At 42.1% G+C, this 13,981-nt stretch overlaps 1 protein-coding gene across 2 annotated transcripts; it reads left to right on the forward strand.

Annotated features, from left to right (window-relative positions):
- Nucleotides 1-318: 318 nt before the first annotated feature.
- Nucleotides 319-7,053, forward strand: b4galt3 (UDP-Gal:betaGlcNAc beta 1,4- galactosyltransferase, polypeptide 3). 2 transcript variants are annotated; one of them, XM_042410162.1, is made up of 8 exons: nt 319-593; nt 1,176-1,288; nt 1,374-1,930; nt 2,090-2,325; nt 3,821-4,011; nt 4,117-4,239; nt 5,148-5,252; nt 5,796-7,053. In XM_042410162.1, exons 3-8 carry the CDS (start codon nt 1,648-1,650, stop codon nt 6,151-6,153), a joined length of 1,296 nt encoding a protein of 431 aa, XP_042266096.1. In that variant the 5' UTR covers nt 319-593; nt 1,176-1,288; nt 1,374-1,647; the 3' UTR covers nt 6,154-7,053. The 2 variants fall into 2 exon arrangements, with proteins under 2 accessions (XP_042266096.1, XP_042266097.1); XM_042410163.1 differs by having other exon boundaries at nt 1,199-1,288.
- The last annotated feature ends 6,928 nt before the right edge of the window (nt 7,054-13,981 follow it).

The raw sequence follows: 13,981 nt of genomic DNA on the forward strand, positions 1-13,981 counted from the left end.
GACTGCATATTTATTATTATGTTTCAGATGAATATAAGGCTACGTTTCAGCTGATATTCTGAACTTCATAATAGTTCAATATTATGTCAGGTGACATAACTGTAGGTCTACTGTATGTAAGCATGATGCATCTAGATTAATACTCTTTAATCTTTATTCTATATGGTTATATATCTATGCATATTTACTATTATGATTAATATGAATCATCAGGGATGAAAATGATCATTTCTTTTCCATTTTCAAAATTGCCGCTCAGTGCGTCACCGCGGTGCGCCCCTGTCCATCTGGCTCAATGATACAGCCGTGTTTCGGCGAGGCAGAGCGCACTTGCCTGTGTTGACACTGGGTGGATATGCGGCGATGCTCTTGCGTGTGAAAGCGTCTGCAGCCGTCTCTAAACAGCTACGGAGAGATTTCGCCTCAGATGAGAGATTAGGAGGAGGAGGAGGAGGAGGAGGAGGAGGAGCGACCAGCATCAGGAAAAAACGGTAGGCCTATCTTTCGGTCCATCGCGTCTACTTGGTGGCAGCGGCCCGTCGATTCTCAATGGAAGCCGGGGGATGGATTTGAAATGTCGCAGGGATGTGCTGGTGAGTCGGCTGGTGCAACAGAGCTTGTAAACAGCCTAGAATTAAAATCTGAGAATTAAGAAGCAGCTTTTGTGGACGACAGGTGAATTCTTGTACCCAGCGATCCTCTCGATTAAATGTTATCGATACATTTTCGCTTTAAAACACACGTTTTCCTGTATAGGCCTAACGACAGATATTGGTAGGCTAATCAACTGGATGGAAGGCTCTCTGTATTGATAAACGTGGCGCTGTTTCAGCTGTGGTCTGATCTGTTTTTGGTATCTATCATATTTTGTTTCCTGTCTTATGAAATTCATCAGCAGCATCCAATGATAACGGCAGGGTTTGCTACTGCATTTAATTGTTTGGAAAAAAAGGGGGAACTCTGATGTTGGATTAATTTGATCTGCAGGCATGAGCCTCTCTTCCACATAGTATATGCCCCATGGAAATGTCACTGCTGAAAATAAGCCATTCTAAATAAAGAAGCAAACATGACATTTGTTTGTAGCTGCTTGTCATTCCCCGGCTTATTTTAGCTTACAGTAGACTACACAGTGGTGCTGAGACAAATCTGCTGGTGCATTTTTACTCCTTCAGGTCTTTTTTTTTTTAACGGAAAGCATGATGATGAAAGGAGGAAGAGGAGGAGAGAGGTGGAGTGAGCCCTTCCTGGCCCAGGGCAGGATTTAATTAGTCTTGTGTAAAATAAGGTACCACATCACGACTCATGTAATACAATAATAATGACTAGCAGTGATTGTCTTTACCAACAATAATTTCCTTCTTCCTTCTCAGTGATATCTGTGGTCAGGAGGTGATGGCAGTGCTGACTGAGCTTCACCACCACTACTACCCATTCCTAACGATGGACAGCCCCTTCCTGCACGCCTGAGCCTGCACTCAGCGCTGCCTCCTTCCCCTCCTCTCCTTCTGCCTCTCCTTGCTCATTTCCCATCTCTTCCTCCACCCTCCTCACCCAGCTGCCACTTGCTCCCCCCCCCCATCGCTCCTCCCATCCCTCAATCCATCCAATTCCCCCACGTGCAATTTCACTGTATCTTACTTTACTATGGCGTGCTGTGGGCGCTCTCTGGACTCCCCATGCACACTAGCCTTGCTGGTGGGCTTCCAGTTTGCTTTTGTGCTCTATTTCTCCCTTGGGGGCTTCAAAGGACTTGTGTCTGTCCTGGTGCACACCACAGAGCCGGAATTTGATTACTCTCGACCCCACGACGTCTACACCAACCTCAGTCATCTGGGAGTGCCGCCTCCCCCTCCTCGCAACTCCGGCACTGGACCCCCTGCTACCGGACCACCACTGAAAGACTGTCAGATCCCCTCCCCGCTGCTGGGTGAGTGAGAGAGCAGGGCTAAGTGTATGCTGTTATAGGTAACATATGTGTATACTGCACAGTCACAGTGAACAATTGTGTGGTAATTTGCTAAATTGTTGGTCGGACAAAAGCCAGACAATCAATATCACTTCAATGATCACTTTCTTTTTCCTCCAGTTGGACCTGTGTCTGTGCATCTTTCCTCTCCTCTGTCACTGGAGGATATCAGACAGAGGAACCCGTTAGTGATGCCAGGCGGACGCTACCGGCCTCCAGATTGTGAACCCCGCCACCACACTGCGATAGTGGTACCATATCGGAACCGGCAGACCCACCTCCGTGCCCTCCTCTATCACCTCCACCCCTTCCTGCAGAGGCAGCAGATCCACTACAGCATCTACATAGTACAGCAGGTCATTTGATTTGTGAAAATGTCCCTGGCAGTATGTTTTTCATTGTGTTTCTCTCCAAGAGCAAAAGCATATTATTGTGCTACTATAACTCATTGATAAACTCATTGCATTGACATTTCATACTGTGTGACACTGGTGTATACTGGTGTGTCACAGATGTAACACACATATTCTTGGCATACTATTAACACAAATATATCACTAATGTACTACTGTTGTTACCATGCTGGTATAACATCGGTGTAATACTGGTATAACATGGTTATATTACTGCTATAATGCTGCTTGGCAGTATTATTTTTATTACTCTCACTCTTTATTGGTGTTATACTGGTGTAATACCTCTGACAGAGAAAGTTAATCAGTGAATGCTAATTGTTAAAGGATAAAGCTGGCAATTTTCTATTTTTCTTTAAACCAACAATGAACTGATCCTACTTACAAGTAAGTGAGTAAGTGTGTGTATCCAAAGCCTGATAAATCTTATTCGTCTGTGCTGTAGAGCTTCGTTTTATCCAAAAAGTTAAAAACACGTCTGTGAGCCACATTGAGGCACTGGGTGACGTATTCCTTTGCTACAAAGATTATGGTCATGGCAATATGTTTAGAAACGGCTCCAAAGAGTAATAACAACAATCACTTTTTTTGTCTCCAGAGAGTAGTTCCATGTACGGCAGATGCCACTGAGCTGTGCAGGAACGCAGTTCTGTTTACAGTGTTTTGCTAGCCTGTTGTGCTACATATCACAACCTCTTGGCTTTGTGCTACATTGTAAATTTCTCAAAAAACTTCAGTACAAAGTCAAGAAGTTGTGATATGTAGCACAACCAGCTAGTGATTATAATCTTGGTGCTGAAGGAACATGTTACCCAGTGCAGCGGTGTAGCTCATTGACGTGTTTTTAATATTTTTTGGACAACAATGGAGGTTTGTGGCACAGAAGAATTCAACATATCAGGCTTTGGATACACGGACAGTACTTGTAAGTACAATGAGTTCATTGTCTGTTTGGCTCCCCACATGAGATTTGTTGACAATAAGAAAAATATAGAAAATCACCGGCCAAATTCTTTAATTTATAATAATATTATAATCTAATTTCTCATTTATTAGGATTCCAATTAGCTTCATTAAAACAGAAGCTATTCGTCTTGGGGTCCACAAACACCACATTATTGCACAACTTCAAAACTACAGTAATTATGCCTTAATGTGTGTAGCCAGCATTCCTGGGCTACCATGTAGAAAAATTGTAACCATAATAACATATGATTGCTGTTCTTCTTGTCAACAGTAAAAAATGTGTGCTCTCCCAATGAACTTATTGTCGGCTCATTTTGATCATCCTACATATTATCAATCATACTTTTTGACCGCAGAGTGACCTCAAATTGTGTTCCTTAGCCATCAGAATGAGTGAATGAGCTCTTAAGACATGTTTTAAAATGAACACATTCCTGTGTGTGTGTGTTACTTTCTCTGTTTACGACTGCAGTGGGGGAATGGTACTTTCAACCGAGCCAAGCTGCTGAACGTTGGTGTGCGGGAGGCCCTCAGAGATGAAGATTGGAGCTGTATCTTCCTGCACGATGTTGACCTGCTGCCTGAGAATGACCACAACACCTACACCTGCCACAAACAGTTTCCCACACACCTGTCTGTGGCCATGGACAAGTTCAGATACAGGTAGACGCACAGAGTGAATTTGTGTGTTGATGTGACTTCTATATAAAACGCATTGCCCTGAGACATTATTTTCAAGATTGTACATTGGTGATGTGACCCTTCCAGGCTGCCGTACCCACAGTATTTTGGTGGGGTGTCTGCAGTGACCCCAGACCAGTATATGAAGATGAATGGCTTCCCTAACCAGTACTGGGGCTGGGGCGGGGAGGATGATGACATTGCTGCCAGGTAAAGAGGATGAATGGAGCACACACACTGCATGATGACAGAGTGAACTGTAAACTGCATGTGACACATGCGTGGGTGTTCAGCATCAGCTCTACATGCTCGGCCATATCAACCTCTCTACTTCTTGTACTTTTTTTTACTGTCTTTTACTCTACTCACTCGTCCTTTTCTCATGTTTACAGTTTCAGTACCACATGTTTTCCTTTTCTTTAACTTTTATTTTATGTGTCTTAACATCATTTGTCATCTTCACGTCCCCTCCCACCGCTGTGGCTTTGCTGTGTGTCTCTTGGAGTGGGCTCAGTGAGTATGTTTGCATGGATTAACTAGCAGAGTTGGGCTGGGCTGCGTGCTTCGGAGTTTTCAGGCAGTTTTCCGACTCCTCTCACTTCTATGCTGCGGTCCCCTTTCTCCGCTCTCTGGCTCCTCTAACATTTACCAATCTCTTATGGCACTGAATGCATCAGATAAATCAAAATCCAGAAGCTTGCACAAAGCAGAACTACATTAAACTTTCTGTAATATTTTGCCCTTTGTGCGTGATGTTTGCAACTTGAAAAATGTATCATATATATATAGGACGATCACAACATTAGTTACATGTTTTGATTGCCTTAGATGACTGGAGTGGTACACAAGGACCAGAGATGGGAAAAGGGAACCACAAAGTTTTCCTCCGCCTATAGTTCACATAGAAGTATGTTATTCTCATGAGTCACCCACAATTCTCTAGATACTTAGATGGAGTAGTGCTATTGCTTTGAGTAATAGAAAATCGCATGAATAGTAAAGCACGAGGCTTTGTTGATCAAATATTATTCTGACGCAGGGATTAAGTTTCTTAGATTTATGCTTTTGATTGAGAATCTGCTGTTTCTGCTGACTCCTGTTGTGTGCTCCCTATCCAGAGTGCGTCTGTCTGGCATGAAGATCGTACGCCCTCCAGTGGCCATTGGTCATTACAAGATGATCAAACATAGAGGGGACCGAGGCAATGAGCAGAACCCACGCAGGTACAGATGGACACACACACACAAAAATGATGTAGAGACTTTAGTGGGATATTTTTAAACTGTAAAAATTACATTTGACACTGGCAAATTCACGCTCATATTACAACACTAGCTTTTGTCCTGGCTTCATTCCCGTTGCTAGAGACAGGCATCAGAATTATTGTCCTCCCCTCGTTGGCTTAATCTTTTCCATCTCCAACGCCCCTAGCATGTTGAGTTTTTCCAATAATGGTTGTTTAATTTTTTTGTTGACAGGCTGTTGCTGTTATGTGGGGTTGGCAATTTTCCTTTGCCGGGTACAACAATTAGTTTTCTCATTATTTTTTTTTCCTGCCCATAATGCTTTGGAAAGACTTTACTGATTATGAAAACAAGATCCTGCAAACCAGCTGTAGTGCCACAAGCTGCATTCACATGGAAATATATCTCAACTATAATAAACCACCACTGTTCTTCAATGCCAGGAGCACTTTATTAACTTTTATGGAGAGGTTTTTTTTTTCATGTGGCACTGTTAAAGCTTGACCCTGTTTGTCATTGTAGATTTGACCTTCTGAAAAGGACAAGACTCAACTGGCGCTCTGACGGCCTCAACTCTCTGACTTATGAGCTCCTTTCCAAAGAGCTGGAGCCCCTCTACACTAACCTCACTGTCAACATCGGAGAGGATCCCCATCTACCCCCGGGGAAAATACCCATTCCTGTAAAAACAACAACCCCTGTTCAACAACGTAGCACCAGCAAGACCGGAGGCACAGCCAAACAGGAGAAGAGTGGTGAAAGCAAAGGGGCTGTGGCGGCAAATATCACTGTGGCCAAGCCGGATGGTGTCAAGACGAAACCTGCTGAGTCAAAGGCAGCAAATCAAACAACACAGGAGAAAACAGGTGTGATGAAATAGAATGAAGTGTATAATAACAGAACTGCATCTTATCTGTAGCATAAAGTGGCTTCTCCTTTCACTTTGATCTGAAAGAAAAAAAAATGGAGGAAAGCAAAGTGTAGATCAGTTCTGCTGTTGGACTGAACCGTACACCAGTTTTCCGTGTCAGTGCAGGTTCAAATTGAAGCAATGGAGCAAACGAAGAAGCCACTTTGTCTACAAGGGTGCATTCAGGAAAACGACTGAGTCACCTCTTCTTGGTTTATCATCCACTGAATGTGACTCTGGCGGTGACTGATATGAGTCTGTGGTCACACACATAACTAGGCTGGGACCAACAGAAGAAAGGCGAACACCTCAGTCGTATCCAAGTAGAGTTGCAAAACAAACTAAATGAAAATGAGGCAGCAAATATATAAATCTCTGCTCTTCTCCAGACATTGCAAGTTGTAAGCAACCCATCTGCTGCCAGCAGACCTGCAGCTTCATCCAGTCTGCTCCCAAAAAAACTGCTGCTGTCAGTCCACCCCCACTCCACGGTGGGTTTGTGTTTCTGTGCCTTCTCTCTTTTATGCGCATTTTATAGACTGGTATAGTTGCTTTTAGACACTGACCTGGGGTTAATTTTATCTCTCCTGCCTTGTGGCAAACATATAAAAGCAGGGAGGCTAAAGCTGATTCTAGGTCAGAACAAATATTTGTTCCAGGACTGCCGTTTTATATTTGTGTGCATTGATCAAGCGCTGACCAACTCCATAGTTATCAGACAATTCTAGAGTTTATATTTATATAGAGAGACTTCTTTATTTGTTTACTGGTTTGTTTTACTTGTCCTTCCTTACAGTCTGGTGCCTCTCTCTCTGAGTTTTAGTTTCTAGACAATCAAATCATACGGAAAGATAACTGTATTCAACAACACAAAGTATATTGTCAATATTATCATGACTATCTTTATGCCTGTCAGATAACCATACATTTAACATGGCATGATAGTTGTTGTCGAGTTTGACTATATTCTCGATAAATGGACAGACTTGTGCTTCTGATATTATCTGTGATTTTATTATTTTTCTTTTAGATTAGTCAGGTATAGAAAAAAGCAAACTTACAGACAATATTTAAGGCACATGACTACACATTTGCAAGTTTCAGATTGTGTTTTAATATCAAAAGTGGTCATAGTTACAATAAATCACTGTGTATAGATTTAGGTCAGCTTTTTACTAGAAGGTCTGACGTATTCACAGAGGGTCTTTCAGTGTATTATGAAAGGCCCAGATGCATCTAAGTGTATAAATGAGTGTCTGCCTCTCCTTGTCTTTCTTCATTCCCTAGAACAAAGCTTTTGTGTCTTGAAGGAAAGGAGACAAGGAAGAAGGAAAAGACAGTGTAATAGTTTTATTCTGAGGGCTGCCAGATCAGGACATGCATGTAGGTCATTTTTATAGACAGATAAATTTATCTAAAAGCCACTTACTTTCTCCGACATTCAGTTTATTTTCCACATCAGCCATTTGGGAATGTATCATTTTGAGTTGTCATCCTAGTTGATCTTTTGCGGAGGGAGAGTTTATCAGGTGAGGTGCTTAGTTTGTGGAGGGGGACTTGAATCTGACCACTTGTAGGCTGTAGGGTTTCTTGCTGCTATTTGACTAGGGAAATGGTTAACTGTATAATCGCATAGCTTGAAAAATGACGTAACACAAATGTTGTAACACAGATTTTATGGTGTGGAATTGTGTTCTATCATACTAACAGGTAATGTAGTACTAATGCTAATTTGAATGTATGTAATTTATTGATTTATTTATTGAGTCACTCATAGAGCTAAATGCGCAGAATTCTAAAGTGATTTTTGCAGTGTGGATGTGTTTTAGTGGTTGAAGCGCCCATTTCCATTGTAGAGCAGATTATTATCCCTTTACACCATATCTCCACGTTTCTTATGTTGACACCGTGCCTCATGAAATGAGTCCATGTTATGCATAGATTGAAGGCACACTGCTGGGTTATACTGTATGTGAGCGCCCTCAAGTGGCATTGTCTGGCATAGCGCCAGCCAAGAGTAACCAAGGACTGAATGAAACTGCAGTGTTGTGACATGAATGTTAATCATGAACGTTGCCCATTCACAGGTTTCAGCCAATCAAATCTTTGCATCACATTGTGTGGAGGGTTTCTCATTTGCATAGTATCACATGATTGATCTTGCCAGCTTAAAGGTGTAGAACAACTCTGAATTTTACTGGTTAAGAGAATGAAAAACTACATGGTGAGAGTTTTATGAATGGATATAGTTTTATAGAAGGAATCTATGTTTATTTATTGAGAAATATTACCTGCTTGAAACAAAGAGTGCTGTACTAACAGATTGTCTTGACGGAGTTCATAGAGAGACAATAAGGCCTAATGTCTTAGCTTTATACAAAATAATCATTTAGTTGCATATCAATATAATATATATCCACCATTTATCATACTGCCAGGGACAATGCCTATGACATGAAGCAGTGACACACTGAAAGCTTTTAAGGGCGTTATGTAATCTCAGCAGATTAATCAGCAAATTGTGAGCTTACCTGAAAATTGTTCTATATTTAATAAATAGGCTAGTTTTTATAAAGGATGTTTCGCATAAGTGTTGGAAATATATGCTGTGTAGTTGAATGCAAATACAGTAATCAGGATTGGGTCTTCATGGTAACATTTTTTTTTTTAATTAAAAGATTTAATTTGATCATGAGGTCATTCTGTCATCAACAACACACTTTTGAGAACATGATTGTTGAGAAGCACCCGACCTGAAAGATGGGATGTTGAGAACTGGTGAATACGTTACATCACTGATAATGAATGACCATGATATTTGCATCAGTATTCTTATTTACTGACCTTCTCTTTAGGATGAAAGATTCTGTGTCTCTGTGTGTGCCTGAGTGTGTGCATGTGTGTGTGTGTGTAGAGAGCAAGGTCAGCAAAAAAGGCAACAGAAGCATTAACTGTGATGGACACTATTGTGACAGAAAGCAAGTATGTAAACCAATAAAACACATAATCAAACATATGTCTCTTTCTATGTTTTTTTTTTTATCATTAACTTACCAAACACAACTCATGCAATGGCATAAATGTGGAGCTACAAATAATTATATAAACACTATACTATAAATACTCTTCAATACTTACAGTGATTACCCTTCCATAACACTTCAGGCCTCTTAATGAATACAGGCTTTAGCGCTGCTCCACCAGCTTAAACATTGCAGAGATGCTCATGCTAGCTGGAAGATTAGCAGTCATATATCATCATCAACACATGCTGTAACGCATCTGAAATGGCACTAACCTGTTACGTCACGCTGTGTGTTGCGAGCTGTGGTGTTATGTGGGCATAAAGAGCAGGATTAAAAAGTTGGATATGAGATCATACCTATAAATAGACAGTAACCCCCAGCTCTGTGTGTTCGATCTGTTTCATAATCTCAAATTGTGTATGACTCACCAAGAGAAGGCCAAACACAGATTCATGAAATGGGCAGACAAAAAGAGCACCTCACCGATCAAGTGCAATACAGACTCCAGCCTCAAAAATATACCAGCAGTAAACTGTTGGTACTACAGGACTACTGTATTTTTAACACATTTCCTGTTATTCAGTCAACCCTTTGCATGATATAATTTCTTTAGAGCAATCAGTGCTTAATGAATACCAAAGCTGTCTTCTATATACAAGATGGAGCTGGATCACATGCAACAGTCACCACATGTAACAATAAGTTAAGAGGAGACTGTCAATAGTAAAGCAGCTCCTAAACTGTCTATACTAACCACCCATGATAGAGAAATGTGTATCCAGTAATGCTGTGAGACACCAAAGCGCAATATCCTCTACTAAAGTCGTCACACCTGGATGTCTTCCCGTGAGATGTTCTGTGACCCTGTCACTCTGTGACGGCAGCAGTGACAGTCTAGTTTGCACTTTTCCTCCAGTGGACTGACACACTGGCCTGCTGAAGTGACTGTGGCAGGCAGACACAGAGGGCTGAGACAGCCTTTAGTCACCTCCTGTTACTGTATGGCCTAGGAGACGCAGCTGACCTCTCAGACCCTCAGCAATACTTTAGCCATCTTAGCACACGCACACGGACATGTCACTCATGCACAAATACGCGCACACAGAATGATATATACATAAATAGCCTTTAATACCATTGCACAAGGACGCACATAGAACACACAGACAGTGAGAGAGATGAGAGACTGTTGTGCGTTGCACTTTGTCATTTCACAACCTAATATGTTGGATTTGTTGAACATTGTGTATATTGACATAGGAAAGTTGTGTCTTTCAGGTTGTTTGTCCCACAAGAAGTTTATCATTCACAGCCACAACAATGTATACATTTTAAAGTCTAGTCTGCATCATTTTCCAAATGTCAATAACAGGACAACAAATATGCACAAGACACTGAAACCATGCTGTCTTGGGTTTTAATATTTAAAACAATTAGCTATGATATTACTTCAAATAACTCAAAGAATCAGGAAAATGCTATTTATATGTGTCATATCCAGTATGTTTTGGCTGTGACACATACTGTATACATAGTAAAACCTTAAATCATAAAAGCTAATATAGAATAACTTACACATTCATTTAACATATTATGTTAGCCATGCAATCTAGTGTCAATTTTGGACTTCTGACATATCTATGAGTTGAGTGCTCAGTGGAAAAGTCTTACACAGACACGAATGTTCATATCTGAATATATAGTATCTCCATATTATGAAGGTTGAACTATTTTAGATTTTAGACATTTAAGACTGATTAATGATGGAAAAACAACAGGATGAATCTCCGATTTTTCTCCGCAGTCACTCTTTTAGTGTGAATCATTGCCACGCATTGATGTGAAAATCTACCAATAGTAGGTCACAACATTTGGTTATATAACCACCCTTAATGTTCTGCTCTGAAAATCATCACATCATTGGATATGGAAATAAAAGATATGAGAGGATATATCAAGACCCTAGGGCATCTCACGCATGGGGGACAAATAATGAGGAGGAAACGGGATCAGCCGTCAGGGTCGTCTGGGTTGGACCCTCGTTCCCGTCTCATCCCACGGCTGCTCAGCTGCTCCTGTCATCCATATTTGCAGCCTCAGTGGACAATTTCCTCAGCCGCGGGCCCCCTCAGTGCTCACAACAACACATAGATCAAGTGAATTAATTCTGCTATTGTGGCACTGCACTGGAGATCTAGGTCATGCAGTCATGGCTCTGTTTTTTTGTTGTTTTTTTTCTGTGGCCACCTAAAGTCGTGTCAACATCTTCCTATCTTCCTACACAATCTGACCTTGACATTCCCAGGTGATTTTCCACAGAGGTGTGTGCGTGTGTCTGTGAGCATGCTCCTGTGACTGATTGTGTTCATGTGTGCGCAGCCGCGTGAGCCAACATGTGTGTGGATAGATGTGTGAGCATGTCTACATGTGTATGAGTGTGTTGTAGGTGGCATAGGTACGATGAGATGTGTTATGAAAAAGAATGAGCTGCTGTCTATACTTAGGGCTTGCCTGCAGCTATGTGTGTGTGAAAGAGAGGAAGAGAAGATAGAGAGCAGAGGAGTGGATGTGGGAGGGTGAGCAGAGTGAAAGAGGCAGAGGGAGGATGACAGAGAAGGGAGTAGGGTGGGAGGGAGAGGAGAGGAGAGGAGAGAAGAGAGGAGGGAGGGTGCAGCGAGGGAACTGTGACGCACGCTGATCGACTCTGCTCACTGCTGATTGGCCACGGTGACTGCCAGTCAGAGGAGCTGGGAGTCAGGCACTGCTAGGAGAGCAGATTATGAAGCGGAGCTCAACCAGCGGCAGTCTCCTCTCATTGTCTCAATGGCTGCACACGCATTCCTCCTCTGCTCCCTCGCCCTGCTGTCTGCACTCAGCCGGCCTGGGCTCTCCTCCTTCGCTGAAGAAGAGTCGCAGCCGGGACTCACCTATGATGAAGTGCCTGAAATCCTGGACAGAAGGTAAATCCATCCTCTCTATGGCTGTGAACAGAGGAGGGGTGTAGGGGAGGGGGAGGGGAGGGGTATGGGGAGATGCATGCAGGGATGCTGGGATGCTGATGTGTTCTCTTAGAGTCTTTTGTTTCTCTCCTTCACCTCCCTTCCCTTCTTCCCATCTCACCTTGGGTGTATCAGAAATCATAAAATGCAGGCAGTATTGGTTGTGTCAGTGAGAGCTGAGCTGCGAGGCTTTGTTTGTCTCAGTCTTGGGGACTGCATCAGACGCTGCTCATCGATCACGGATGGGGCTGTTGTCTCTGTACAGTAGTGTTGGGAGCTAAATAAGGCTGGGGCAGTGGGCCTGCAGGAGAGGTACAGAGACAGAGGAAAAGAGAGAGGAGAGAAGAGGGGGAGCCGCACGGAGGGAAGGTAAACAAGGATGGGACAGGGAGGAGAGGAGAGGATGCATCAGGGATGGTCTATTGGGGTCTGTTTACTGATGCAGTCATTGAGAGAGAGAGGGAGAGAGAGAGAGAGAGGAAGAGTGGAGAAGGGAATTCTAGCCGGCCATGTCTGCATAATGCCCATGCAGTCCTGCAGGTCAAATCTGGATAAAATATTCAGAGCTCAAACATAGAGGCACTCACAACAATGTCACAGGGATGGGACTGAGTAGGCAGCCAGGGCCCTTTGCTAGCCCCAGTTCCTGCCTGCTTACAGAGACATCAAGGCAAAGACCAATAATATTGTGCCAAAGCCATGTAAGGCTCTTGAAACTATGCCATGCATGACGGCTCACACAATCCTCTATAGCGCAAATGCTTCAAAGCCATAATATGCTGCAATTTCTGACACAGTTCTCTTTAATCATTGTTTAAACAATTTGTTAATGTCATACAAAGTGCACTTTCAACACAATAATACACTCGGGTCATTGGAAACTAAAAGATTATTACTGTCATGCTTTCATTTATTGCACAAACAATCTTATCTGTACACATGCTCGCAAGTCTGGAGAACAAATAACTTGGATTTAGAATTCAATATAAAACGTCTCACGGGATTGTTCTCATTCCAGCTCAATCTAGTGTTTGTGAAACCCTGACAGATCCCTATCTTAACTTTTCACCGCAGTCACTCCAACACAGAATGGCTACGTTAATTTCTCCTGGGGTTTTTGAGTCTATTCCCTGGATCAAACTTCGTATGTAACTCCACAACGTAACAGTTCTGGTCTCTAGTCACAGCTCTGACACACTCCAAGATGCTGTTATGTAAGAGCAGCCTTTCATGCCTTTCTTTCATTTCAGGGACCTTGTAGAGTGCATAACATTGGTTGAAAATGCAGAATGAGAGGTACAGTGAGTTAGAAGCCTCTGCTGCTGACAGACTTGGAAATGTAGGGAGATAATGAAGAGAAAATGTTCAGTAGGCCCAGTTTTTCTGTGGTTAGTGACATGTGGTACTATGACAAGTATAGAACTGGACTTGTGCCAGCCGATTTACAAAATTGTTGAAAAAAACAGAAATGCCCTCACGTGTGCTTATATCTTTTTTCTGGTACAATAGTTGTATTCATTATGATTTTTTTTTGGACTCAGAAACTGAACATGAAAGATGTGCATGTGTACTGCACACTATTTGCAAATTTATTATGATCTAAATACTTCATGGGAAAATATGTTAAAAATAGATTTTAGAAATAGTGACGTCTTTCCAGTGGATTTTTGCCTCTTTAAAAGTAAATCACAGGTCAGAAGGTCATAAATAAACTGATAGATTTGCCATTTTTACACGTTTTTATATAACTGTAATAATCTCTATAGTACTATT

Source organism: Thunnus maccoyii, chromosome 4, assembly GCF_910596095.1.
Source record: "Thunnus maccoyii chromosome 4, fThuMac1.1, whole genome shotgun sequence".
Lineage (NCBI taxonomy): Eukaryota > Metazoa > Chordata > Actinopteri > Scombriformes > Scombridae > Thunnus > Thunnus maccoyii.